Here is a 27,142-nt window from a genome sequence, read left to right as displayed (position 1 = left end):
ATTAGCATGTTACCCAGCCCCACCTCTGGAGCGGAGGAGGGTGGCGGCTGGGCACACGGAAAAATACAAAAGCAGAACAGCTAAAGTGCGCTGCTCTGTCTTGTGTTGCATTGTAACTATACTATAAACTGGACTACTATACAATACAATATTATACCTTCCAATTTAAACTACATGGTATAATATATCCATAGACAAATTCCACCTTTGAATTATACAATGCGTTACTTTACACTATCCTATACTTTAGACTATAAAATATTAGACTTTTAACATTACACCATCTTATTCTATGAACCCAACTATATACCACACTGCTGTATATTCACTATGCAATTACGATGCTATATATTGTCTTATGAATTGTTAAACATTACAATGTTATACTATTTATTATTATACCACATGCTATAAACCATACCATGAATCGTGGTGTGAGAGGTATTAAGAGGCAGTGCCATCGAATGGACTGCGGTCTGAAGGTCACCGTAAAATACAATCCATTAAGAACCGAAATGGTTTATAACATCTTTCCAATGATTACTAAGTCAGAATCCATCTTTCTCGGTTGAAATTGTCTCACGATTGTGATCATGTTCTTACAAAGTCCATTGTTGGCACTGGTTAAAGCCAACGGCGCGAATCTACAGGTACATCTAGACAGGTTTGTGTGATGCGGGGCTTGTTTTTACATTCCTCAAACATCTGAGCACATTCAATGGGGTGCCTCGTGAGGTTTGTAACACCGTGTAAAGTAATTTAAAATTCTTGTTTCTTGTCTGTGAGCCTTCATACAAAATATTCACCACTCATCATCTACACACTACTGATCATCTACACACTACTCACCACCCGATATCCACACACACTACTCACCATCTAACATGCGCACACTACTCACCACTCAACATCCATCCACACACTACTCAACACACCATATCCACACATTACTCACCATCTGATATTCACACATTACTCACCACGTGATATTCACACACTACTCACCACTCCCCATCCATACACCACTCACCATCCACACATCAATCACCATCGACACACACTGCTCACCATCGGCCATGCACCAGGGAGAACATCTCCCGCAGGAATAAACGCGTTTCACAGATTTTCAGAAGGAGAAATTGAGACCAAGAAACAACTGCAAAGCGTAAACACAGATCCTCGCAGAAGGAAGAGCCAATGACACAAACGTGAAAAAGGCAGTGCCAACCGACTCGCCCTCGCCTTAAATTGACTTGCTCCTCACTACATTCATGACCTCCTTCAGCCACGAATATTCCATCAAGATCGTCAAGATCCTCAGCTTGTGCATTGCTCACCGTCCCACGGTCTCCAGGCTGCACAAGTGGGGGGTGACGGTGCCTTGGCAATCGCGGCACCTAAACTCTGCAACTCGTTGCCCTTCGAGGTCAAGGGGACTACCGAGACGCTGCTCATCTTCACATCTCCACTAAAGCCGTCTCTGTTTAAAATGTCTTTCTCCCTTTAGTGATGTTCAAATCTCCTTCTCACTTCTTTCCTTGGGTGATGTTTACTATTTTCTGCCTTACCATGCATAGCACCCCGAGAGCAATTGTTAAAGGGCGTTTATAGTAAATGTAAATATTAATTATATTATTAAATTACCATTACCGAAAAATTATTTAATCATCAATAATTTATTATTTTGCATTATTATCATCAACGTATTACAACATTATTGTTTTATTATTTAAGTGTCAGTAGAAAATTTATTTAATAATGAAGATGTTAATAGATAAAAATGTAGAAAAAATCGCTAAATCTTTGTCATTTTTATGAATGTCCAATTAAATTATATTTATTAAATTATTATTACTGCCGGCCACGCCAGTTGGTTCAGGGCACGGGGTCTGTAACCTGTGGCTCAGAAGCGGCGTGCGGCTCTTTGAGGGACGGCTGCTTCGTGAAACGTTTTTATTTATCACCACCACCACCACCGTCTCTCGGACTCACACCGAGTTGCATTGCGGCTCTTGAAATAATTAGTTGGTTGTTTTTTATTTAACTTTCCAAACTGTTAAAAACAAGAAAATTTTATTTCTTTGTTATTTTGGTTTCTGAACCCCCTGGTTATAGGGGAATGTTTATTTACATTAAATACGAACTTACAGCTCACCCGAGCCGAAATGTGTTTTTGTTTACGTGACAAACTGTACTCATTGGATGTGTCGCGTGGTGGCGGATTAACGACACGTTTATATTTATGCGATCTAACCCAAAAACACGTTTTATGAAGAATTTTGGTCGCGAAAGCCGACAATTTAAAAGCTTAAATAAGAATTTACACGGTGCGGTTTACCGTGAAAACCCCAGCCTCACCCAAGCCGGTGTAACCAGTCTGTAAGACAAACCATCACCTTTTTCATGGTTACCGTGGGGGTTTTGTAAAAATATATCAATTGCGACTCTATAACCTTGACACTGTGTGTGTGAATGTGACGCCACGTCTACACAGGTGAGTACGGGCTGCCACGTGCAACATTCCAGGGCACGTCTCGTGGTGTTTATAATTTATCTGCAGGTGAAGTCAGTTCGTTTCCTTGTTCGTTGTCGTTGCTCTGTAATTATTTTTTACATCTCGCTGCGAATATTTACATCTCGCTGCGGTGGCTGGAAGATGTTAACTACCTCGCCTGGTATACGGGAGGGCGTGGGTTCGATCCCGACCCTGACGCCTATACGTGTACTTGGAGTTTGCGTGTCTCTCTCTCCATGGTGGCTTGGATTTCTCTCCGGGTCCTCCAATTCCCCCCCCCCCCCACACACACACACACACTTAGAAACGTGCGTTTAGAGTGTTTGGCTGCTAGAAATGTTAACGTAATAAACCACGTTGTCGTTGAGCTATCATTTGTGGCCAAGTCATTTTTTTAATATATATAGAACCCGCCAAACTCAGCGAGTCCAAGATGTAAAATGTTAACATTAACAATAGGTAATGAAAATATTTTTATGTTATGAAGATTTAAAACCTCTTTTTTACATAATAGGAAAATATACAGTGAAAGTCATGTCGATAACAAGCTTAAATGAACGACGATGTTTGTTTAGCCAGGGGTTGTTCGCTGTGGTAATGCGTGAGGCCACCCACCCAGGAACCCAAGCAGTCAACCGCACGCCCTCCCAGCCCCCCTTCCTCCATCACCTCCTGCTCGTCCACCCTTCACGCCCTCCTGCCCATCTGTCTCCCCTCTCACCAAGTAACCCCCCACTCACTCAACCTCCACCACCACCCACTTGCACCTTCGATTAGCACGAGTGGCTACGTACGCTGCGAAAAAAGTTCAACATATATACTGACCCACTCACCCACCCACTCACCCAATCACTCACCCACTCGCCCACACACTAACCCACTCGCCCACTTACACACCTACGATTAGCATACATACAACCACCACCCACCCAGAATAAAACGGTGTCGTAGGAATAAATAACCAAAAAAATATTTCACAGATAAACATAGGTCGCATGAAGCCAGTAGTTAAATATTAGTTGATAAAGGTTGAAAACGATTACAGACTTTGAAGCTTAAACAAATAGGCCTTGCAAGAAAAAAAATGGATAAAGACACAGATGGGAAAAAAACAAGTTAATCTTTACATCAGAATGTTTGCACAAGGTGCGGTTCCACTGTGTGCAATGCACACATCCTGACCCGAGCTGGTCAATCAACCTGTGGGACAAACCATTATCGCTGTGTGCCTGGCTGATGCTGCTGCTGGGTTTTGTTTGTAGAAATATTATATCACTTGAGACCAGTCAAAGCTATGTATGTATGTTGAACTTCTTTCACAGCATACGTAGCCAGCCGTGCTAATTCGAAGTGCAGGGGAAGGACAACAAACTAATCACAAAAATCAGTTTTAGCTATAACAGTGCTTGTCTATAACGCCACGTCTACACAGGTGAGCACGGCCACCGTGTGGAACATTCCAGGGCGTGTCTAAAGGTATTTATAACTTAACTGCAGGTGAAGTAAAGTTCAATTTCCTTGTTCGTCTCCCCTGTGTGAGCTGCTGCTGCGATTGCTCCTCCGTGAGCCGCGGCGAGCGACTGAGTCCGAGTGAAGTTATGGGCCATGGCGAGCACGTCTCCCAGTGATTGTGTAGACAGTGAGCTAAGCTGCCCCATCTGCCTGGGCACGTTTGACTGCCCCTCCACGCTGAGCTGCGGACACTCGTTCTGCCTCCGGTGTCTGGACGGTGCCTGGGAGAGAGCGAGCAGCTTCAGCTGCCCGCAGTGCCGAGCGGCCTTCCCTGAGCGGCCCCAGCTGAAGAGGAACGTGGCGCTCGCAAACCTGGTGGAGCAGCTCAGAGTTGGAGAGAGGATGGCCGCAGTTGTCTTCTGTGACGGCTGTGGTGATGGAGAGACTCCTGCAGTGAAGACCTGTCTAAGGTGTGAGACTTCCTTCTGTGAGTCTCACCTGAAACCTCACCTGAACAACCAGAGATTGATGGACCACGTCCTGGTGGTTCCCATTGTCAGCCTGGAGGAGCGAAGATGCCAGCAGCATGGAGACCCCTACAGGTTCTTCTGCAAGCAGGACGAAAGCCTGATCTGCACGGTCTGCACAATCGCAGGGCACCATATAGGGCATGATGTCAACACACTGGAGGATGTGCATGAGATACGGATGGTGAGGCCCTCAGGGAGTGAGAACCACTCAGGAGTGAATGATACCACACACGAGCTTGTAAAAGCCATCACTGCGCATAACAATGAGCCATGTAAATAATCAGTGTTACTGGGATTAATAGAAACATCTCATAAAACAAACATCACCATGAGTTGATTCCCTCTCTGTGGTCTCTTGCATTGTATACTAGTCAGTCAGTCTAGTCTGACTTCCTGACCACTCTTCTGGTGGGCATTTCAGGGCCACCACTGTAGAGTGGCTCCGTGTGGAGTGGGCATGAGAGGGGGCCACTCAGGGAGTGGAGTCTCCTCTGGTGACTTTGTCTCTTACAGAGTGGAGTCGGAGAGGAGACGCGAGCGGTGGAGAAGAAGAGGAGGGAGGCGGAGGCGTCTGTGGAACGGATGGAGGCCACTCGCAGGGACGTGCAGGTACCGCGTGTGGGCTCTGTGACCCTGTGACCTCCACCGTGTAGAGTCTGTGACTCTCCCTGTGAGGCCAACTCCGTAGAATTGTCATCCGTCACTAAATCGCTAATAAATATACAGGAAATTGAATCGTTATGGTGACGAGTGCTTGAAATGTGAACAAAAAAATTCAATTCAACTTTATAAGAAATTGTTCATATCTCGTGCCTCCAGCCAAGATGCTCACTTAATTTTACTGAATGACTTAAAAACATTCGCTAACGGTGAGATGGTAAGACCAGTATAAGTATAATATATACAAGACGACCTTGTGCTGCAGGGAGTTTATTACTTTGCATTAATTTATGTTCGTGCAGTGTGTTAAAGTTATCATGTGACACAGCTGTCTTCGTGCTGATTTCTATTTTCTTCGTTGCTGTGCTTTATTCTTTTTTTTATTTCGTAATTCTTTTGACCCAGGCCACTCATACAAAATAAGACTCTCTCTCAATCTTGAGTTCACACCCGATTAAAACAAAAATCAACTTAAACTTTATTTAACTAGCAGATAAATATATTAATATAAGCACATGATGAAAGTGTTATAGTTTATAGTGTTATAGGTTATAGATAATAGGTTATAGAGTTAGAGTGTACAGTGTAAAAGTTAGGGTTGACCAAAGGCGTTGATCAAAGGCGCTATTACACCACGGGAAACGAGCACGCTGGTGTATCAGGTATGGCACTGGTGTGGGTGGAGTCATGCCTACATAAGTCGATCACGGTTCGTGAAGCTGGGTGATGAACAGTCATCGCTTATGCTGTGTCTAGTTGGTGTACCGCAGGGGTCCGTCATTGGGCCCTTCCTATTTTCAACATATGTCCAATCGCCAATGTCATCTCATCGCATGACATCAAGTTCCATCTATATGCTGAGACACAATTTTATACCGCAGTTAATTCAAAGTTAGATATGAAGAGGCTCGGTGACTTTGAAAATTGCATGTCAGCAATGCACATGTGGTTTTCACGAAATTAAATGCTGCTTAATCCAGAAAAATCAGAGGTTCTGCAGGCGAAAACATTTGTGGGAGGATCAGGTGTGGTGGTCGCAGACTCCAGGATGCAGTTTTCTACTATCTAAAGAGCCTCAGCACCACTCAATCAGAATATGTCGATTGATCTCTACGTGCAAAATACAGACTTTGACACTGCCAAAAGCCTAAAGTACAATTAAAGATCAGCTGACACGACTCAACGAATTAGCCCAGGAAACCAAGACACCGCATACTGTACAATAACAGCCACATACCGTCATACACCCACCTACGTGTAGGCCGTGACCTGCTATATTTGCACAGCGCAACCTAGCGTTGTGACATCATTATTACAGCCATGGGCGCCATTTTAACCACCCTGAATGGGTCTCAAATGGTGTGGATACAATTCTAGAAACTAATCGCAATGAATGAAGAGATAGCTCTCACTCAGACGCCTTCACAGCCGCCCCGAGATCTCCCTGAGGCACAAATCAGACTGTGGCGTTGCAGCAGTTTCTAATATGAACAACTTAAAATGTTATCTTCATTAGGCAATTCACGTTGAACGAATCATTTTCTGTATATTTTTAAACACAACAAAACAATTTAGAGAAAAGTATTTGTAGTGGAAAAAATATTTTTCATCTCCAGCTGATTGGTGGGGCGGCGCCCCAACGCCCCTTGTGTACGAAACGTGCCTGGTTTCAGAATATTTTTTGAAGTAATATTTATGATGCGAAGGAAACAAGGTTTTTTTTTTCCAAAACGTTGGTGCTGCAATGGCAAGGGCTTTGTCACCTATTCCAATGTTTGTTCTTTGGATAGTTAAAGGCAATTAGATGGACGCCTTAGCTTCCTTGGATTTGGCAATGGGATGAATGAATTAGCTCAGTACAGCGTAGATTTGCCAATCAGGATTTTGTGGATGAACAGGGCCCACTGTAGATTTCTTCTTGGATCCAGTAAAATGAGATTGGATTTTTGATTAGATGTCACAATGGTGGGTCCTGTGTGGTACACCCAGTGCAAATCGATGAGCATAATGATGAATCTGGTTTAGTTGGATCTGCAAGCAGCATCACAGTAGTCAATGAGTGATTAAATGAGAGCTTCACCTATTTGCAGACATCATCAAATGGGAAAATAATGTTTGATTATATATATTCCAGAGATTGATTTGATATTTTACTGTTTGGCGGTGTATAGCAATACATCAGAGTAAAATGTTGGTTACCTGGAGAATAAATTGTGACCACAATATATTGAAAAGAGCCCTGGTTTATTACAGTAGAAAGTTTTATGCAACTTAGGTCAATTTTCACATATACTACCACACCTCCTCTTGATTGTCTAATCACAAATTATTATATCCTTACATTTCATTAGGCTAGGATTTATATGCGAGGTAAACCATGTTTCAGACAAACAGAAGATGTCTATAGTCTTAGTTTTTTCGGTAAAGTCACGTTGAAGAGAAACAACAAAATAATAAAAAACATATAAAACAATAAAAAATTCTCACGACGTTTCGACCATAACTCAAACGGTCATCTTCAGGTGTGTTGGTTTGCATACATTTATTTTTAAACGTCGCATTTATTTATTTATAAAAAAAAGTTAGCGTCACGCGCAGCGATTTGGCAGTTTACCCAGGACTAGTCCATCTATATTTTGAAAAGAGGAGGGGGGAGACGAATTTTTTTTATAATGTATGCTGTCTGAAAGCCACTGTAAGCGTGAACAATCAATTAAGAACTGAAATGGTTTATCAAATCTTTCCAATGATTGCTAAGATAGAATCCATCTTCTCGGTTGAAATTGTCTCTGTGCTTGTATATGTGGATAGCCTCATGAACGAATCTCTCATGGAAGCCAGATGGCTTACAAAGAACCTCTGTCTTGGAAAAGTCAATGGCATGTGAGCCTACTGAATTAGAACAATGATCTGCTACGGCCGAGGTGGACCAACACCTCGGCCGTAGCAGATCATTGTTCTAATTCAGTAGGCTCACATGCCATTGACTTTTCCAAGACAGAGGTTCTTTGTAAGCCATCTGGCTTCCATGAGAGATTCGTTCATGAGGCTATCCACATATACAAGCACAGAGACAATTTCAACCGAGAAGATGGATTCTATCTTAGCAATCATTGGAAAGATTTGATAAACCATTTCAGTTCTTAATTGATTGTTCACGCTTACAGTGGCTTTCAGACAGCATACATTATAAAAAAAAAATTCGTCTCCCCCCTCCTCTTTTCAAAATATAGATGGACTAGTCCTGGGTAAACTGCCAAATCGCTGCGCGTGACGCTAACGTTTTTTATAAATAAATAAATGCGCCGTTTAAAAATAAATGTATGCAAACCAACACACCTGAAGATGACCGTGTGAGTTATGGTCGAAACGTCGTGAGAATTTTTTTATTGGTTTATATATATTTTATTATTTTGTTGTTTCTCTTCAACGTGACTTTACCGAAAAAACTAAGAATATGAATTACTGCAGTCACGAAAGCTTTAAATCAGAAGATGTCTAGTTAAATATTGAATTACATTTTGAATTGTAAAAATGTACCTGTCTCAATATTAAAGGCCTTAATAGTAATTTGAAATAAAGTGCTGCCCTAATTGGCGTTTGCTGACATGTAGAGAGGCATGTCTATGCATCAAATTGTAAATGTTGAGGACCAGTTTTAAGGCATTAAGTTGAAGTCCATCGAAGTCCTGTTGTAGATGCTGTTGGGGCTGTTTCATCAGCAAAAACGTAAATGTCCAAGTGCAGACTGGAGATGCCTTCTTGTTGACATAGAGAGAAAGCAGAACAGGGCCAAGGACAGAGATCTGAGGAACTCCTTTAATATTCGGGGTCCTGTCAGTCCCCCATTATGGACACAATTGAAATCGGTGAGATGAGTCGTTGCGTAGCAATTTTAGCCTTTGCAACATTACAGCGTGATCCACAGTGCCACGCATGCCCAATCAGCTTTTGTTTGACCAGATAGAGGGGGATAAACGGGCATAGCACGGGCTAGAAAAGAGATGGAGCTGATATGGTACATGAAGATGTGGGGCTGAGTGGACTTGCCGATGACCGGTACCAGCAATTTCAAGATTGGCCTCTGTGGAGGAGGATACTCATGAAGGACGCTCATGGGCAGTTGGAGGCAGTCGCCATCCAGCAAGAGCGGAGGGCAGAGGAGTGAAGCTCACAAAAACGAGCGGAGTGCTGGGCAGCTAAAAAAACATTAAATCTCACTGGCATTGGCCAAACTTCACAATGCTGAGAAGTTACTCAATTAATACCACAAAACAACAGCGTTGCCCTCTACTCTCAAAACTTGGCAGGACCTTGCAAAAAATAGTCTTGCAACCAAGTTGGCTATGTACGGTGCAAGAGAACTTCAACATCCATACAAGAGAGATTTCTGGGCAAACAAGCAGAATAATAAAAAATAATAATCATGGCTCATGGAAATGTTATCTTATATTTATAGAGTGCATTCTCTCATGGCGCTTTATAAACAAAAACGGTAACAATAGAGTCAGTTAGATTGCAGGGCCAATAAATCCGTGACAGTAACAGAGGGCACATAGGGGTCACGAAAGAGCAGGGGAGGAGTGGGAAGAAGGGGAGGGGCGAGGGGAGAGGAAGGGAATGGGTGAACTTTGAGAGACGAACGAAAGGAAGTTAAGGAGGGGGACTGCTTCATCTAGAGGGGAAACGTCGTTAGAATTTTATTATTTAATTTTTATTAATTTATTATTTCCCTTCTACGTGACTTTACCGAAAGAACTAAGAATATGAATCCCTGCAGTCACGAAAGCTTTAAATCGAAATTTAGAGGGGAATGGTCAATCATTAGAATCCGCGTGTCTCGACAGGGATCTATGACTGGGGTGAAGGAGCGAATCAAAGCCGAGTTCACCCGCCTGAGAACGGCACTGAATGAGGACGAGAGGGTGGCTTTACATCGCGCGGAACTGAAGGAGAAGGAGCTGCTGTCCCAGATCGACAAGAACATCGCTCATTACAAGCACGAGATCAGCGAGCTGCAGGAAGCAGCCGCGCGCCTCCGCACTCTGCAGGAGGAGAGGGACTCGCTCACTTTCCTGAAGGTAGACCACAAGCCAGGGCGAGTGCCCCAGTTTGACAGAGCCCTCAGCAGTAGAGAGGCTTCTGGCCCTAGGGTTTAGATGCTCGGAACATGAGAACACAGCTTCAATAACAATAATAATTTCCCTTAACCACGATAGTGGCTTCATTTGAAATCCCACTACCTATCTAAATTAATTAACATTCAGATAAAGTTCAATTCTAAATACCTGATGTTATGCAATTTAATCGACTATTTTATAAACAGTTGCTCTGTTGCTATCAGGTGTTTGATATCCACTCTCAAGCACTTTTAATATACAGACATGAATTGCCTCTGCAGAAATAGACATTGCTTATCATTTTGAGAGGTTGTTTCAAGCCACGGGAAATGAGCACTGCCCAAGGCTGAAGGGGACTCAAACCCTGGATAAAGGGTTGATATGCTCAGGTCTTGAGAAGATCGCTTCATTTATTAACCAAGGATACAGATTTGGCCTTCACGGGGTAATTAGCCAAGATGCGGGATTCATATTCCGGTTATGGGACTCGCAGAGAGAACTCGAGCGATGCCATGGGAGCGAATGGAGGCAGCATCACAGTGACGTATCTCTCTGTATCCCACAGGGGCACCTGGAGGAGACACGCAGGTACAGAACCTCAACCATTACAGACCAGCACCACGAGATGGTGCAGTGTGGGAGCCTTTAGCTGTGTCTTTACTTGTACAGTGATTTTAATCACCGCTGTGATTGTCGTTTACTTGGATAGTGATTTGAATCCCTGTTGCATACATTAAAGTTAACGTCAGGTGGTTCTGATGAATTACTTTAAATGATACTATCCTAGCTCGTTTCTTTAGAACTGCTTTGTGTTTAGTTTGTTGTCATTCCCCTCACCTTCGATTAGCATGGTTGGCTAAGTTCGATGCGATAGAAGCTAAATACACACATACATATGTGTGTGATGATGCTCTTTGTGATATGGACAATTTGCTGTGTGTGCTTGGTGGTGTTTGTGATTATCTGTATGTGGAATATCGGCTGTTTATATTGAGTGCGTGTTACAAACTGGATGCGTGTGACCATGCAGTCTATTATAGAGGTTTTTGGCTTAGATCGCGTAAATAAATGTGTCATTAAAACCCACCACCACCAGACACAGCCAACTACATGCTAATTACTCACATTAACATCACGCTAATCCCCCACATTAACATAGCCACTTCTGTGCCCTCGTCGTAGGAGGCCGCTCTCATATCTTACAATCACATGCTAATTTCTCACATTAACATAACTAGCCCCAGTCACTGCTTTATAACCCTTGAGCTACACCTATTTCAAACCTTTTAATACAGTCTGCGTCAGCAGCAGACCATGCTTTCCCACCTGATGATGGACGCTTATGTTGTGTCCGAACGTCGTGATTGATTTTATTTTATACCTACGTGACTTTACCAAAAGAACCAAAGATTATAGTAAGGGTTGTCACGTAAACAGAACATGCCAATTCGTGACTAGTACAGCACACCGGTGTGTTGAAGAGCCGAGCCAAGCCACAACATTTACAATCTGAGGACGACGTTTCACCAGTAATTACAAATAGCTTCATCAAGCGACAGCCAGATTTGTGGAGAAGTTTTACTGTTTTATTCCATATATAGAGGCGTAGATGTGTTGACCACGCAGCTGCGCTCTCGCACAATGTGTGGGCGGGGGGCGTGGTTACTAAGGCAACATACATTATGCATGTGCATTATGCGAGCACTTTGACTGGACCTTCCTGTCTATTGTGTTTATTAAAATAGCCCTATCAACGGTAATCCCTATTGAAGTACGCTGCCGTTTGTAGACATGCATTTAAATAATGTATTATTTGATTATTCGCTTGCACGCAGCACTAAGGCGGTAGCTATCCGAACAGTTAAATAATTTTGATTTCTTTCAATTTCGATAGATTATCGAATTAGTCTTGGCCAGTAGTAGCTAGTCTTACACGAAACTCCAACATTATGAAATTAAGTTAGTGTCCTTGTTTGCACGGGTGTTCTGCTACTGCTGACAGTTGTATTATGGATAATTTAATGTTTCTCTGATGTTATTTTAGTCTCGTCCTGTTTGCTCAACATAACATTTACCACACGTGCAGTTAATCCTGTACACACCTTCTGTTGATAGCTTCAGTAATACATCTTTTGTACCAGATAATATTTTCTGTATTTTATGTACCGTGCCAAATCTGATTCGGATGTTTTGCTTTTCCAAACATCTGTCTAGTTTATCAGTTACTCCCACAATGTATAGTATTTAAATCGTTTTAATTACTTGGGCAGTTTCAATGCTTTTATTTTATTTGGTTTTAGTGTTCAATGCCCTATTGATTTGTGCATCATTGTAACCATTAATTTGCAGCGCTTCTTTAACATGTTCAATTTCACTTCTCAGAATATCACCATCTGACACTTTCTTAGCTCAATGAATGAGCGTCTTAATAAGAGCAGATTTCTGTAAGGGGTGATGGTGTGACTGCATTCAGATAGTCATCAATATGCATTTTCTTTCAGTAAACTGTGTTATTTTACCATGCTAATGTTGCGTAAATAGAGGACTGAATATTGCACAAGGACTATTTATGGAGCATGAGCTGTGTGTGGGACACAGGTTCCATTTAATGATGCTGCATTTTAAACGTTGTCTGCATGTGGTGATGCTGTGTGTCTGTGGTGAAGCTGTGTGTATCTAATGATGCTGTGTGTGTGATGATGCTCTGTGTGTGTATGATAAGCTGTGTGTCTGTGATGATGCTGTGTGTTTGTGTGGTAATGATGTGTGTGTGGTGATGCTGTACGTGAGTGGTGATGCTGCGTGTGAGTGGTGATACTGTATTTGTTTGATGAAACTGTATTTGTGTGGTGATACTGCATTTGTGTGGTGATGCTATGTGTGTGGTGATGCTGATTGTTTTTTGCTAATCGTCACAGGGGAAAGGTTCTGAAGAAGTCTCCGCCCCCAGCTCCTACTCCACTGGACACCCCCACGATCCGCTCCCTTGAGAGAGTCATGGGCAGACTGCTCCCTCTCATCTGTGAGTTCATCACTCCTGCCCCAGTGTGGAGGCGAGACCTTGGCTATTGAAACAACTGATTCCAGATACTAGGGTCCTGGGTTCAATGCCCAGTTCTAACTGATGCCCAGTATAGTCAATGTACTCATGTGCTGTGAGTCTAGGCTGAGCTTAGTCTCCAATCGTTGCACAACAAATACAACCCTCCATTGCTAATTGCATTTAGTTCACTCTCATCCAAAAGCGAGGGCATCAATGTCAGTGTCATATCATGATGCATATGACTCAGTGTTAATTCCTGAGACTCACAGAAACAGAATAAGTCTCGTTTCAGAATGTCAGGATTCATCATTCCTACTCCAGGCTGTTACATTTAGGCTCGAGCAACTTTTATAAGTCGTAGGGTTCAGTGTCCATATTCCAGGCTCAGGTGATAATTTTATCACTCTGCATATCATAAGATACGTTACCGTTACACAGGTAGTATATTATCTAAATGTTAATGTATAGTGCAAGCACATGAGTGTAAATCAGTCTTACGGTGCTCTATTAATACTAAACGGGTATGTTAAACTTGTTTCCCACGGCACTTAGCCAACCGTGCTAATCGGAGGTGCGAGTGTATAATTATTGAGCGAGGATGTCATTGGCCAATGTAGCAGATGAATATATTAGTAGAGGAGGTTTCTCGGTCAAGGATGTCATCATCAGACTAGAGCCAGACTACATCACCGTTGTAATGCAAAAGGTTAATTGTTAATGCATGAGGTGCATAGCCAGGCTAACTCAGCATTAGGATTCATCAATATTGCTTGAGACTGCTATATACCTTCTAAGGCACCTCAAGGATTATTGGGATTGGGCGTTAATTCCCGAGGCTCACAGAGCCACACTGGGCTATCACTATGGCTGACCATGTGTATCACTGTACATACGTTACAGTGCAAAGACGACTCGGAGGCAGATCTTCTTAGGGGCTTATGCCAAGGGTTTATTAGGGGCTTACGCCAAAGGACTATTAGGGGCTTATGCCAGTTACGGGCTAAGGGCTAATATAATTCTCCCAAGGGATAGGGTACTGGGACTCCTAACACACTGACTTACCGGGCTCTTTCCACTGTGCCGGCCGAGGGCTCTACCAAAATCGGCCGAATGGGTAAAGCAGCCACTCCTAACCCTCATGCTAGATTTCCCCTATTCCCCGTCAGCCCTACCCCTGGGTCCCAACTTCCACCCTTCACGTTCCCGGGCTCCTGCGACGATCCCGCTCACGTCACGGGCTCCAGCTTAAGTACCCCACAGAGACATGACGTCATCGTCCCGCCCCCCATGCATGACGTCACTGCTCGTGATGTCATCCTACCAGACAGTCCGCATGACATCACATCCTGTGACGTCACCGCACCAGAAGGTGTGCGTGATGTAATGTCCTCGACTACTCTTCTACATTACCCCCTCTCTCCGCCCCCCCCTTCCCCATGAAAAAGAATCAGCCTACCCCGGCTGTAGCCATTACTAGGCAGCATGATACAAGGCAAAGTTTGGAGACAGTCCCCACATGGGACACCGTAAAAGTGTCCAAGGAAGGAAGGGGACGAAGAAATGGCCCCACTGGCCGTCACAGTACCTGCATGCCCCGTGAGCGTGTGCGTGATGCCGGCCCGCTTCCCCATGCAACGTCGGGCGTCGTAACCGGCGGTGTACTGCAGGTGTCAAGTCCGTCGCCGGTACATCCGCCTGGTGAGGTGTCGCTGTTTGTTACTGGCGGGGGCTCTGCAGGCGCATACACAGGCAGGGCATCGCTCGCGCCATAACAACCCGTGCGGCCCGGGTTGTCGGACGCATCAATCGCCGGCCGCTCCTGAAGTGGGGATGAATCAGTGAGGCCAGGCAGTACAACCCGCTTGGGCCGAGACGGGTGCACAATCCAGTGGCGGCGGCCCAACTGAATACGGATGCACTACGGTCGGCGGACTTCTATGACCTCGACAGGGCCCTGCCAAGGGCGATGCAATTCAGGGGACGTGCCAACAGATACTTGGGGGCCGACAACCTGGTGTTTGGGCAAGCGCTCGTTAGCCGCCTGCCGGCTGGCCGAATTATCCAAGGCCGCCTGCCATGCCTCGCACAGCCGGTCGAGTGCGACTTTCATTGGGGCAGGCACTGGCGAGCATTTTTTGAAGGCCCCAAGTCCAGCTGGATGTGCATCGGGGGCTCCGGGTCCCTGCCATACATTAAATAAAAAGGGGAGAACCCTGTCGAGGCATGCGGTACCAACCTATACATGGCCAGAACCCCCGGAATGAACAGGTCCCAGTCCGATTGGGACGTACTCACGTGGTGGCACAGCATGGATGTGAGGGTGCCGTTCAAGCGCTCTACCATCCCGTTGGACTGGGGGTGGTAGGGCGAGGTGTAGATTTTCTTTGTGCCAAGAAGGTCGCAAACTCCTTGAGCACCCGAGAAGGAAAGTTCCGCCCCTGATCAGTCAAGAGCTGTTCCGGCGCACCCTTGTCAACAACGTACTCCTGTACGAATGCCTCAGTGATGGACAAGGCCGACTGGTCCATCAGAGGCCACGCCATAGGCCAACGTGTGAGGTACTCAACTCACACCAAGAGGTACCTGTGGCCCCGTTGGGATACGGGGAATGGCCCCAGAATGTCGAGTGCCATGAAATCATTGACACGAGAAACCCGGATGGACTGCAGCGGGGCCCGATCCTGGCCAACTGGGGCCTTCCTCCGTGCACAGTCGTGGCAACCCTTCAAAATCAGTGCCACGTCATCCTCCACACGTGGCCAATGGTAGACCCGTTTAAGGGTCAACAAGGTCTCATTGTAGCCCAGGTACATAAGTTTCTTGTGAATGGCTCGGGTCAATTTACCTCGCAGGCCAATGGGCACAACCACACAATAACTTTCCAACTGTGCATCCTAATGCATGAGGAAGCCGTCATGCACGGCGATCACCGGGGCAGCCAACGGAGTTGAGCTCCGGGCATTTGGCCCAACACGGCGTCGTAGCCTCAGCAGAGGAATCCTCCATCTGCAACTTAGACCATACCTCTCAGGGCAGTCCCTGGCCGAAATCAACAGGCAACACCACACCCGGAGGGGGGGGGCCGCTTCTGCCGATGCAACCAACTGGGCCGCGGTGTCCACTGGGGCCTTGCCGCGGCTAGAACCCAGGGCACAAGCGCACCCACCGTCCGTAGGCAGCCTGGAAAGGCCATCCGCATTCCCATGCTGAGTCCCCTTCCTGTGGATGACATCGAAGGGGTACTCCTGGAGCACCTCGAGCCAGCGGGACAGCTGACCCGAGGGCTGGTCAATCCGTAGGGAATATTGCAGGGCCGCATGGTCGGTCCGGACGGTGAACCGGCGACCGTACAAATATGGCTTGTACAGCTGGACGAAAAACACTTTGGCCAGCAGCTCCCTCCGGGTCACACAGTACCGCTGTTCAGTGGGAGACAAAACATGGCTGCCATAGGCAATAACCCTCTCAACCCCGTCGACGACCTGAGCCAGGACAGCCCCAATGCCCGTGTCACTGGCATCAGTGTCGAGGAGGAAGGGTTTGGAGAAGTCCAGATACCCCAGGGGCGGCGCATCCGCCAAGGCCGTGTGAAGTGCCACTAAAGCGGCTTCCTCCTCTATCCCCCAGCGAAACTTTTGACCTTTGGCGGAGAGTGCATGCAGTGGTTTTGCAATTGTCGCAAAATCGCGGACGAACCGACGATAGTACGATGCGAAGCCAACGAAGCTACGCACCTCAGCGACAGATGTAGGAGTCGGCGACGTCCGGACACAAGCTGTCTTTTCCGGATCCATGGCAACACCTGACGCACTCACAATGTGTCCCAAATACTTCACCGATGGTTGCAATAAATGACATTTCTGTGGTTTGAACTTCAAGCCCGCGCCCCGCACTTTGAGGAACACTGCCTCAAAGCATTGCAAGTGCTCGTCAAACGTACGGCCAAAAACAATAACATCGTCCAAGTAGATTAAACAAGATTCCCACTGCAGCCCCGCCAAGACCATCTCCATGAGATGCTGGAAGGTGGCCGAGGTCGAATGGAGACCCATAGCAAGCCGATTGAATTGGAACAGCCCCTGGGGTGTGCGGAACGCTGTCTTGGGTCTAGAGGCCTCATCCAGTGGCAACTGCAGAAGCCTGAGAGCAAGTCTGGGGTAAAAAAGAACCGCGCACCCGAGAGAGCGTCCAGGGAATCATCATGCGAGGCAATGGATATGCATCAGCCACTGAGATCTTGATTAATGTACGGAAGAGCAAAGGGGGCACCCCAAGGGCTAGTGGATGGGGAGAAAATGTCCGCTGCCAACATCTCGTCACCTACGGAGCGGACATTATCCTTTTTTGCCGGGCTAAAGTGGTACGAATTTAGACGAACAGGGGTCGAGTTGCCCGTATCTATGTGATTGTTCCAGGAGAGTGGTGCGACCGAGATCGAATTTACTCTGGCTAAACACATTGGTGAACCTCACGATGACTTTGTGAAGCCACTGGTGCTCCTCGGAGGATAACGACACATTCTCGTTACACAACACATCGATCCACGATGCGTCGGTCCTCCCCTTGTGCAACACGCCAGCCACAACCCCTCCAGCCGGCCTAGCGTCGTCGGGAGGGGGGCCCGGGGTAGCGTGCGCTAAAACGGCACCGGCTGGAACGACGATCGGCAAGGGCCCCGAATTTAGGACCTGTAAATAGGGGTCCTGGCCCGCCGACATGGCCGTCAAGGTGCCTACCTACTCATCTGACCTCGAAAAGTAATTGGAGGGAGACAAGAGGATACTTTCCTCCGGGGAATCCAATTTTAATGGTCTGCACAGCCTGAGGGGTAGTAGGATTTGTCACCCAGGTGGAACCGTCACAGACACCTTAGTCAAGGCCCGAACACTGGTGGCAAGGGGGGACAGTACAGTGGGAGAATGCAGAAAGTGCAACCACCCCCCCTACGGCATCTCTACACAACCTTGGTCAAAAAAAATTTGCACGGGCATTTTGGCTAAAAAGTCGGTCCCCAAGAGGCATGGCAGTGCCAAGGTCCTGGAGACAAGAATGGGCCCCACCTATTCAATTTCGCCAATTGTGATCGAAGCGACAATGTGGCCCAAAATGCCAAGGCTGCCGCCATTCGCAGCCACACAAGCTCCTTGAACCGGCCGCAACGGCCCAACGCTGCGTGGCAGAAAACCGAAAAATGGCCTCGGAAACCATCCATGTCCACCAAGATTTGCACCTCGACCCCTTGCACGTACCCCACCACCGCCGAGGACATGGCAGCGGCCGCCACCACGCGATGCGCAAGCGCATTCCACTGGCGGGTCCGCCTGGGCCACCCGGCAGATGGACACTAATGTGCAGGGTCCGAGCCCGACCCCCCAGAGATGACCCCGTGAAGATGGACCCTAACCGCGTTAGATGCGTGAGGTGAGGGGAGCGGCCGTGTGATTGATGCGTCGCGACTTGTCTGGGGCCCCAAAGCTGCTGCTGCTGCCGAAGAGCCGGTGGAAGGAGGGGAGGCCTTAGCGAAGGCCCCCGGGAGCGTCGCGGCAACATACATCAATAAAACTACACATTAAAATATAGCACATACACACAGATGAGTGCAAATCACTATTACATGAGCTCTATTAACACTACACGTGTGTATTATTGAATGAACATGCTATTGCTATTCTGCGTGTGAGTCTGACACACACACACGCCAGGGCTAAGATGTTTAGGATTCATTATTAGTGCTTGAGGCAGGGAGATTCAGACACCTTGAGGATTGCCCATGTAAATTACAATACTATCGCACACACGAGAGTACATCACTACACTATCACACACACACACACGAGTGTACATCTCTATACTATCACACACACCCAGAGTGTACATCACTACACTATCACACACACACACACACGAGTGTACATCACTACACTATCACACACGAGTGTACATCACTACACTATCACACACACACACACGAGTGTACATCACTACACTATCACACACACACACGAGTGTACATCACTACACTATCACACACACACACACGAGTGTACATCACTACACTGTCACACACGAGTGTACATCACTACACTATCACACACGCACACACACGAGTGTACATCACTACACTATCACACACACACAAGTGTACATCACTACACTATCAGACACACAGAGTGTACATCACTACACTAACACACACAGTGTACATCACTACACACACACGAGTGTACATCACTACACTATCACACAGACACACGAGTGTACATCACTACACTATCACACACACGAGTGTACATCACTACACTATCACACACACACACGAGTGTACATCACTACACTATCACACACACATACACAAGTGTACATCACTACACAATCACACACACACGAGTGTACATCACTACAGAATCACACACACAGAGTGTACATCACTACACTATCACACACACAGTGTACATCACTACACTATCACACACGAGTGTACATCACTACACTATCACGCACACACACGAGTGTACATCACTACACTATCACACACACACGAGTGTACATCACTACACTATCACACACACACGCGAGTGTACATCACTACACTATCACACACACACGAGTGTACATCACTACACTATCACACACACACGAGTGTACATCACTACACTATCACACACACACACGAATGTACATCACTACACTATCACACACACACACACACGAGTGTACATCACTACACTATCACACACACGAGTGTACATCACTACACTATCACACACACACACACATGAGTGTACATCACTACACTATCACACACGAGTGTACATCACTACACTATCACACACACACAAGTGTACATCACTACACTATCACACACACACACACACGAGTGTACATCACTACACTATCACACACGAGTGTACATCACTACACTATCACACACACACACACGAGTGTACATCACTACACTATCACACACACACACGAGTGTACATCACTACACTATCACACACACACACACGAGTGTACATCACTACACTGTCACACACGAGTGTACATCACTACACTATCACACACGCACACACACGAGTGTACATCACTACACTATCACACACACACAAGTGTACATCACTACACTATCAGACACACAGAGTGTACATCACTACACTAACACACACAGTGTACATCACTACACACACACGAGTGTACATCACTACACTATCACACAGACACACGAGTGTACATCACTACACTATCACACACACGAGTGTACATCACTACACTATCACACACACACACGAGTGTACATCACTACACTATCACACACACATACACAAGTGTACATCACTACACAATCACACACACACGAGTGTACATCACTACACTATCACACACACAGAGTGTACATCACTACACTATCACACACACAGTGTACATCACTACACTATCACACACGAGTGTACATCACTACACTATCACGCACACACACGAGTGTACATCACTACACTATCACACACACACGAGTGTACATCACTACACTATCACACACACACGCGAGTGTACATCACTACACTATCACACACACACGAGTGTACATCACTACACTATCACACACACACGAGTGTACATCACTACACTATCACACACACACACGAATGTACATCACTACACTATCACACACACACACACACGAGTGTACATCACTACACTATCACACACACGAGTGTACATCACTACACTATCACACACACACACACATGAGTGTACATCACTACACTATCACACACGAGTGTACATCACTACACTATCACACACACACAAGTGTACATCACTACACTATCACACACACACAAGTGTACATCACTACACTATCACACACACACAGAGTGTACATCACTACACTATCACACACACAGTGTACATCACTACACTATCACACACACGAGTATACAACACTACACAATCACACACACACGAGTGTACATCACTACACTATCACACACACACACGAGTGTACATCAATACACTATCACACACAGTGTACATCAACAACAACAACAACCGCCATTCGCCACTAAGTGGCGGTGACGTCACCACGACGCTTGTGCCAGGCTATGTGCACCCTGAGGCCACGTGAAGTGTCGAACGCCCGCTGGCAGGAGGTCACAGGGCAGACCCAGGTGCCACGGGTCGACTGACTGAGATGACTGGCTGATGCACCACCTGTGCCCCCTACTGTGCCAACCTGCTGTGCTTTAGCCACCCGGCGCTCCGCTCGTTGTTGTGAGCGTCGCTCCTCCGCCCTCCGTTGTTGTTGGAGGGTGACTACCTCCAACTGCCCAGTAGCATCCTTCACGAGCCTCCTCCACAGAGGCCGATCTTGACACCGCTGGTACCAGTCATCGGCAAGTCCACTCAGCTCCACGTTCTCCTGTACCACATCACTCCATCTCTTCTCTAGCCCGTGCCGCGCCCGCTTTGCCCCCTCAATCCGGCCGAACGAAAGCTGTTTCGGCATGCGGTGGCTGGGCATGCGGGCTACATGACTCAGCCATCGCAGCCTTGCCCGCCGGAGGAGCTCACCGATGGGACCTTGACCAGATCTTTCAAGGATTTGTGGGCTCCTCACACAATCCAGTCTGGTTAAACCCAGGATGGATCGTAGGCAGGCCAGCCTAAATGTTTCTAACCGGCGAAGATGTTCCATTAGGGGGGTCCACGTTTCGCAAGCAAAGAGAAGGGAGGGAATGACCGTGGCCGAGAAGACCTGAAGCTTAGTGCGGAGCGACAGACCAGGTAGCTTCCACACAGCGTTACGCAACCGATGAAAAGATATTGCCGCTCGACTGATTCGGAGTGAGACCTCTGCTGTTAAACTGGAGCCAGTCATAAGCACACTGCCCAAGTATGGGAAACTCTCCACTCTCTCCACAACTGCCCCATCACCGATCGGGAGTTGTGGGGGTGGAGTGTCCGATGGTACAAAATAACCAGGCAGGTGCTTAGTTTTGGTGGGGCTGATGGTAAGGCCCCACCTCTTAGTGGCACGCTCCAGTCTCAGCAGCAGCGTCTCCAACTCCTCCTCTGACTGAGCAGCTATTACCAAATCATCAGCATACATAACGTGGTTGAGCAATAGGGAGCCATCCCTTGACCGCACCCGGGCATCGATCAGCCTCCCATTATATCTGTACCATATGGAGATTCCCCTGGTACAGCTATTGAAGGCTTCACGAACTATGTGGTCAAAAATAGATGTTAAATAATGTGGGAGCCAGAGGACATCCCTGTCGCACCCCAAGGTGTACAGGGAATGGCTCCGACTCCCGGCCACGTAGTTTTACCCGGGCCCGCTCACCATCATGAAGGTCCTTAATGATCGTGAGCAGAGGGTCAGGTACTCCAAAAGCACGAAGAACGACCCAGAGCCCACGCCTACTGATGGTATCATAGGCCTTGACCAGGTCAATAAAGCAGAGATGTAGGTCTTGTTGGAATTCCCTACACCCCTGCTATAGCAGACGGACAGAAAATATGGCATCTGTGCAGGACCGCCCTATCCTGAAACCGCATTTGGGGCTCCGCAAGCCTCTCCTCACGAGTGTACATCACTACACTATCACACACACACACACACACGAGTGTACATCACTACACTATCACACACACACACGAGTGTACATCACTACACTATCACACACAGAGTGTACATCACTACACTATCACACACACAGTGTACATCACTACACTATCACACATACACACACGAGTGTACATCACTACACTATCACACACACACACGAGTGTACATCACTACACTATCACACACACACACACGAGTGTACATCACTACACTATCACACACACACACGGGTGTACATCACTACACTATCACACACACACGAGTGTACATCACTACACTATCACACACACACACGAGTGTACATCACTACACTATCACACACACACGAGTGTACATCACTACACTATCACACACACACACGAGTGTACATCACTACACTATCACACACACACACGAGTGTACATCACTACACTATCACACACACACGAGTGTACATCACTACACTATCACACACACACGAGTGTACATCACTACACTATCACACACACACACGAATGTACATCACTACACTATCACACACACACACACGAGTGTACATCACTACACTATCACACACACACACGAGTGTACATCACTACACTATCACACACAGAGTGTGCATCACTACACCATCACACCCACCTCGTGTGCCGGCCTTCACAGGTGCTCACCAACAGCACTTGCTCCTACAGTCTGTGAAAGGTGACACACGGGAGATGTTTGTGTTTGTTGTACACACACACAGAGACGCTATGGCGGTGTTTATATCCACGCTGCTGCTGCTGTGATCCACTGCCTCCCACGGGCACTACCGCACAGTAGGGCTGAACGATTAATCGATTCCAAATCGAAATCGCAATTTGAAACAATGCGATTAGCAAATCGCAAGGGCTGCGATTTTTTGCGATTTGAAAAGTCCTGTCAGTTTATAATTGGAATTGTTTTGTGTTTTATTATTATGACTTTATTTATTTAACTTAACAATTGTTATCTGTTTGATTGTTTTTTTTAATTAAAACATTTTAATAAATACATGTTGGAAACAATTCATATCTTTAAAGATATCATCCTTGCAATAGAATAGAAAGAGCAGTTTATATTGTGATGTATCACGTGGTAATGCTCCATCACGTGTTTTAAATCTATTACACAATAAATATAGAACTGAAGCTTGATTTCCAATTTTTTTAATCGCAAATCAAATCGCAATATCTGTCAGAAAATAAATCGCAATTAGAGATTCTCCCCAAATCGTGCAGCCCTAGCGGACAGCGCGCCCCACCTCCTGGCACCTCGCAAAGCCCCGCACGGCAGCCACCACCTCCCTGCCTAGCAGGTGCTACAGGCTGCGGGGTCACGTGGTGGGGCAGTCACCACCCTGCCTAGCAGGTGCTACAGGCTGCGGGGTCACGTGGTGGGGCAGTCACCACCCTGCCTAGCAGGTGCTACAGGCTGCGGGGTCACGTGGTGGGGCAGTCACAACCCTGCCTAGCAGGTGCTACAGGCTGCGGGGTCACGTGGTGGGGCAGCCATCACCCTGCCTAGGAGGGGCTAAAGGCTGCGGGGTCACGTGGTGGGGCAGTCACCACCCTGCCTAGCAGGTGCTACAGGCTGCAGGGCTACGTGGTTGGGCAGCAGGTAGCGGGGCAGACAAACGCACCGCTGTACTGTACTTCTGTGCTCTCGCCAGCTGCGCCATCTGACTTCGCCAACGCGCGGTGACCGGCGTGGTGAAGTATGGTCAAATATCCCCCGTGACCCGCACGGTGTAGGGAGGCAGTGGATTGACAAAGTGCCCGTTAGATGTCATCACACCGCTAGCTACGCATTACAACGTTGTATAACAATGCTCATTATGAATTGCTCTATTGTAGTGTGCGTGCGTGTTAGTGCACGAGTGATATTGTTAAAGTGCTGCTGTTGTTACCACGGCAACTGTGATTATCGTTACTGCAGACGGACGCTCACCGACTGTGGACCCAAACTCGGCCCACAACAAACTCCAGATTTCCTCGGACCTCAGGACGGTGATGCGGGCCGCTGTATCCCAGGGTCGCCCCGATCACCCACACCGCTTTGGTTACTATCCACAAGCCCTGTGCTCAGAGAGCTTCTCGTCGGGTCAGCACTACTGGGAGGTGGACGTGGGGGGTGCGGCGCGGCGCTGTCAGGTTGGAGTCACGTACGGGACGATCGCACGGAAAGGGCGTGGTAAAGAGTGCAGGCTGGGACACAACGACTCATCCTGGGTGTTATATAAATATAACAACAGCTGCTACGTGATTCATGGTGATGTAGTGACCTCAGTGCCGGTGAGGGATCCTCCCCGGAGAGTCGGGTGTCACCTGCACTGGGAGGCGGGGCTGCTGTCGTTTTACCGCGCCGACTCCATGGAGCTGCTGCACTGCATTCACCACGCGTTTAGTCAGCCTCTCTACCCCGCACTGTGGGTGGGTGGTGTTGTTGGTGACTCAGTGAGGATTCTGGATCTGAGTCGTGCGTCCTGAGAGCACGGAGTGTGAGCAGCGCAGAGAAACGGGCACAACGCACAGACTCACGCACACAAAGACGCAGATCTCCCCCGTGCAGCCTTAACAGACTGTTGGGGGCAAGTGCTGTTAACGAGCACCTATGAGACATTTGTGACGATGTGTGACGAGGGGCGAGGGGTTGAGAAATGTGACGTCACATCAAAATGCGCAACTCTAAATAAATAAAGACAACACGTTCTACTTTAATTAAATAAACGTTTTAATAAATGTTGTCTCCCACAACATCAGAGTGCAGCGCCACATTAAATACGCACTACAATGACAATAGTTTAAAGCGATTTGAAGCATTTTTTTTGGGGGGGGGGGGGGGGACAGAGCTTTGTGACGTCATATTTGAGGGGGGGTTTCGACTTTCTGTGACGCCGTGTGACGAAGGGGGGGGGGTCAAAAATTGTCCAAAATCGAGTGACGTCATTTATGACGGCCCCTATGAGGGCCGGCAGAGCACACGAGGGGGTGGGTGGCAAACAACCCGCCCGGCCGCCTTTGTCTCCCCAGTGTTGATGTTTACACACCGTACCAGAAACTCTTCAGGCTGAGTCGACCTAGGGGAGGCCTATGACCGGTTCACCAACACCAGTGACGATTATCGGAATCGGTCCTGGATCTCCCCCAGGTCGACTGAGCCTCAAATGAGTACCTGCTGCGATGTGCAAACATCGCCACTGGGGAGACAAAGGCGGTCGGGCGTGGTGCTGGTTACCGACACCCTCGTGTGCCACAGTGCCGGCCTTCATAGGTGCTACTAGCAAACAGCACTTGCCCCTACAGTCTGTTAAGGCTACACGGGGGATCATTTTCTTTGGGTTAGTGGGTTGGTGTGTATGCCTTTGTGTGTGTGTGTCTTTGTTACTGTATCTGTGTGTGTCTTTGTGTGTATTTTTGTTTTGTGGCTGGCCACCCACCCCCTCGTGTGCGAGAGTGCCAGCCTTCACAGGCGCTGCTACTTGCTACGAACAGCTCTTTCCCCAACAGTCTGTTAATGCTACACAGACACAATAGACAAAGACAAAAATCCCTCGTATAGCCTGGACAGACTGTTGGGGCAAGTGCTGTTAGCGAGCACCTATGAAGGCCGGAACGGTACATGAGGGGGTGGGTGGCCAGCACCACGCCCGTACTCATTTGAGGCTGAGTCGACCTAGGGAAGGCCCAGCACCGGTTTTCCATAACCATTGATATCAAATTTCTGAATCGGTCTTGGTTCTCCCGTAGGTCGACTCAGCCTCAAATGAGTACCTGGTGCAATGATAAAATATCGCCCCTGGGGATACAAAGGCGGGTCTCTGCCAGGCTGGCCTACTCACTAACAGCACTTGACCCAACAGTCTGTTAAAGCTACACAGGGGATTTTTGTCTTTAGTGTATAGAGGGGCATGTGCGCAGTGTGGGGTGGAGCGGTGGTGCAGTGGTTAGCGCACTGGTAGGGGAGGGCGGGGAATACTCTCCACGCTCTCGGCGTTGAGCGGAGTTCCACCGCGGGCGTGCTGGGAACACGTGTCACGTGACGCTACGGGGTGACGCGCGCCGTCCCCCTCGCGGTCACTCGCTCGTTGGGCGATAAACCAGGGGTGGGAATGGGGTGGGAATGGGATGGCATCACTAGGGGGGGCTACTCGTGGTGTGTGCCGGGCGTCGCTGGGATGAAGCATTTTTGTTA

The 27,142-nt window shown here is 47.4% G+C and overlaps 2 protein-coding genes across 2 annotated transcripts; both read left to right on the top strand.

The window, feature by feature from the left end:
* The first annotated feature begins 3,926 nt into the window (after nt 1-3,926).
* Nucleotides 3,927-10,926, top strand: LOC142906662 (E3 ubiquitin/ISG15 ligase TRIM25-like). Its single transcript, XM_076054937.1, has 4 exons — nt 3,927-4,678; nt 5,011-5,106; nt 10,005-10,238; nt 10,843-10,926. The coding sequence occupies exons 1-4, from the start codon at nt 4,121-4,123 to the stop codon at nt 10,924-10,926; spliced, it is 972 nt and encodes a 323-aa protein (XP_075911052.1). The 5' UTR covers nt 3,927-4,120.
* Nucleotides 10,927-12,959: 2,033 nt separating this feature from the next.
* Nucleotides 12,960-25,761, top strand: LOC142906645 (tripartite motif-containing protein 14-like). The gene is made up of 2 exons (XM_076054883.1): nt 12,960-13,299; nt 24,887-25,761. Exons 1-2 carry the CDS (start codon nt 13,275-13,277, stop codon nt 25,435-25,437), a joined length of 576 nt encoding a protein of 191 aa, XP_075910998.1. The 5' UTR covers nt 12,960-13,274; the 3' UTR covers nt 25,438-25,761.
* Nucleotides 25,762-27,142: the final 1,381 nt, after the last annotated feature.

This window comes from Petromyzon marinus, chromosome 68, assembly GCF_048934315.1.
Source record: "Petromyzon marinus isolate PM22_M1 ecotype Great Lakes invasive population chromosome 68, UKy_Petmar_22M1.pri1.0, whole genome shotgun sequence".
Classification (NCBI taxonomy): Eukaryota; Metazoa; Chordata; class Hyperoartia; order Petromyzontiformes; family Petromyzontidae; genus Petromyzon; species Petromyzon marinus.
The sequence above is the reverse complement of the archived record's forward strand: the minus strand, read 5'-3'. Positions and strand labels throughout refer to the sequence as shown.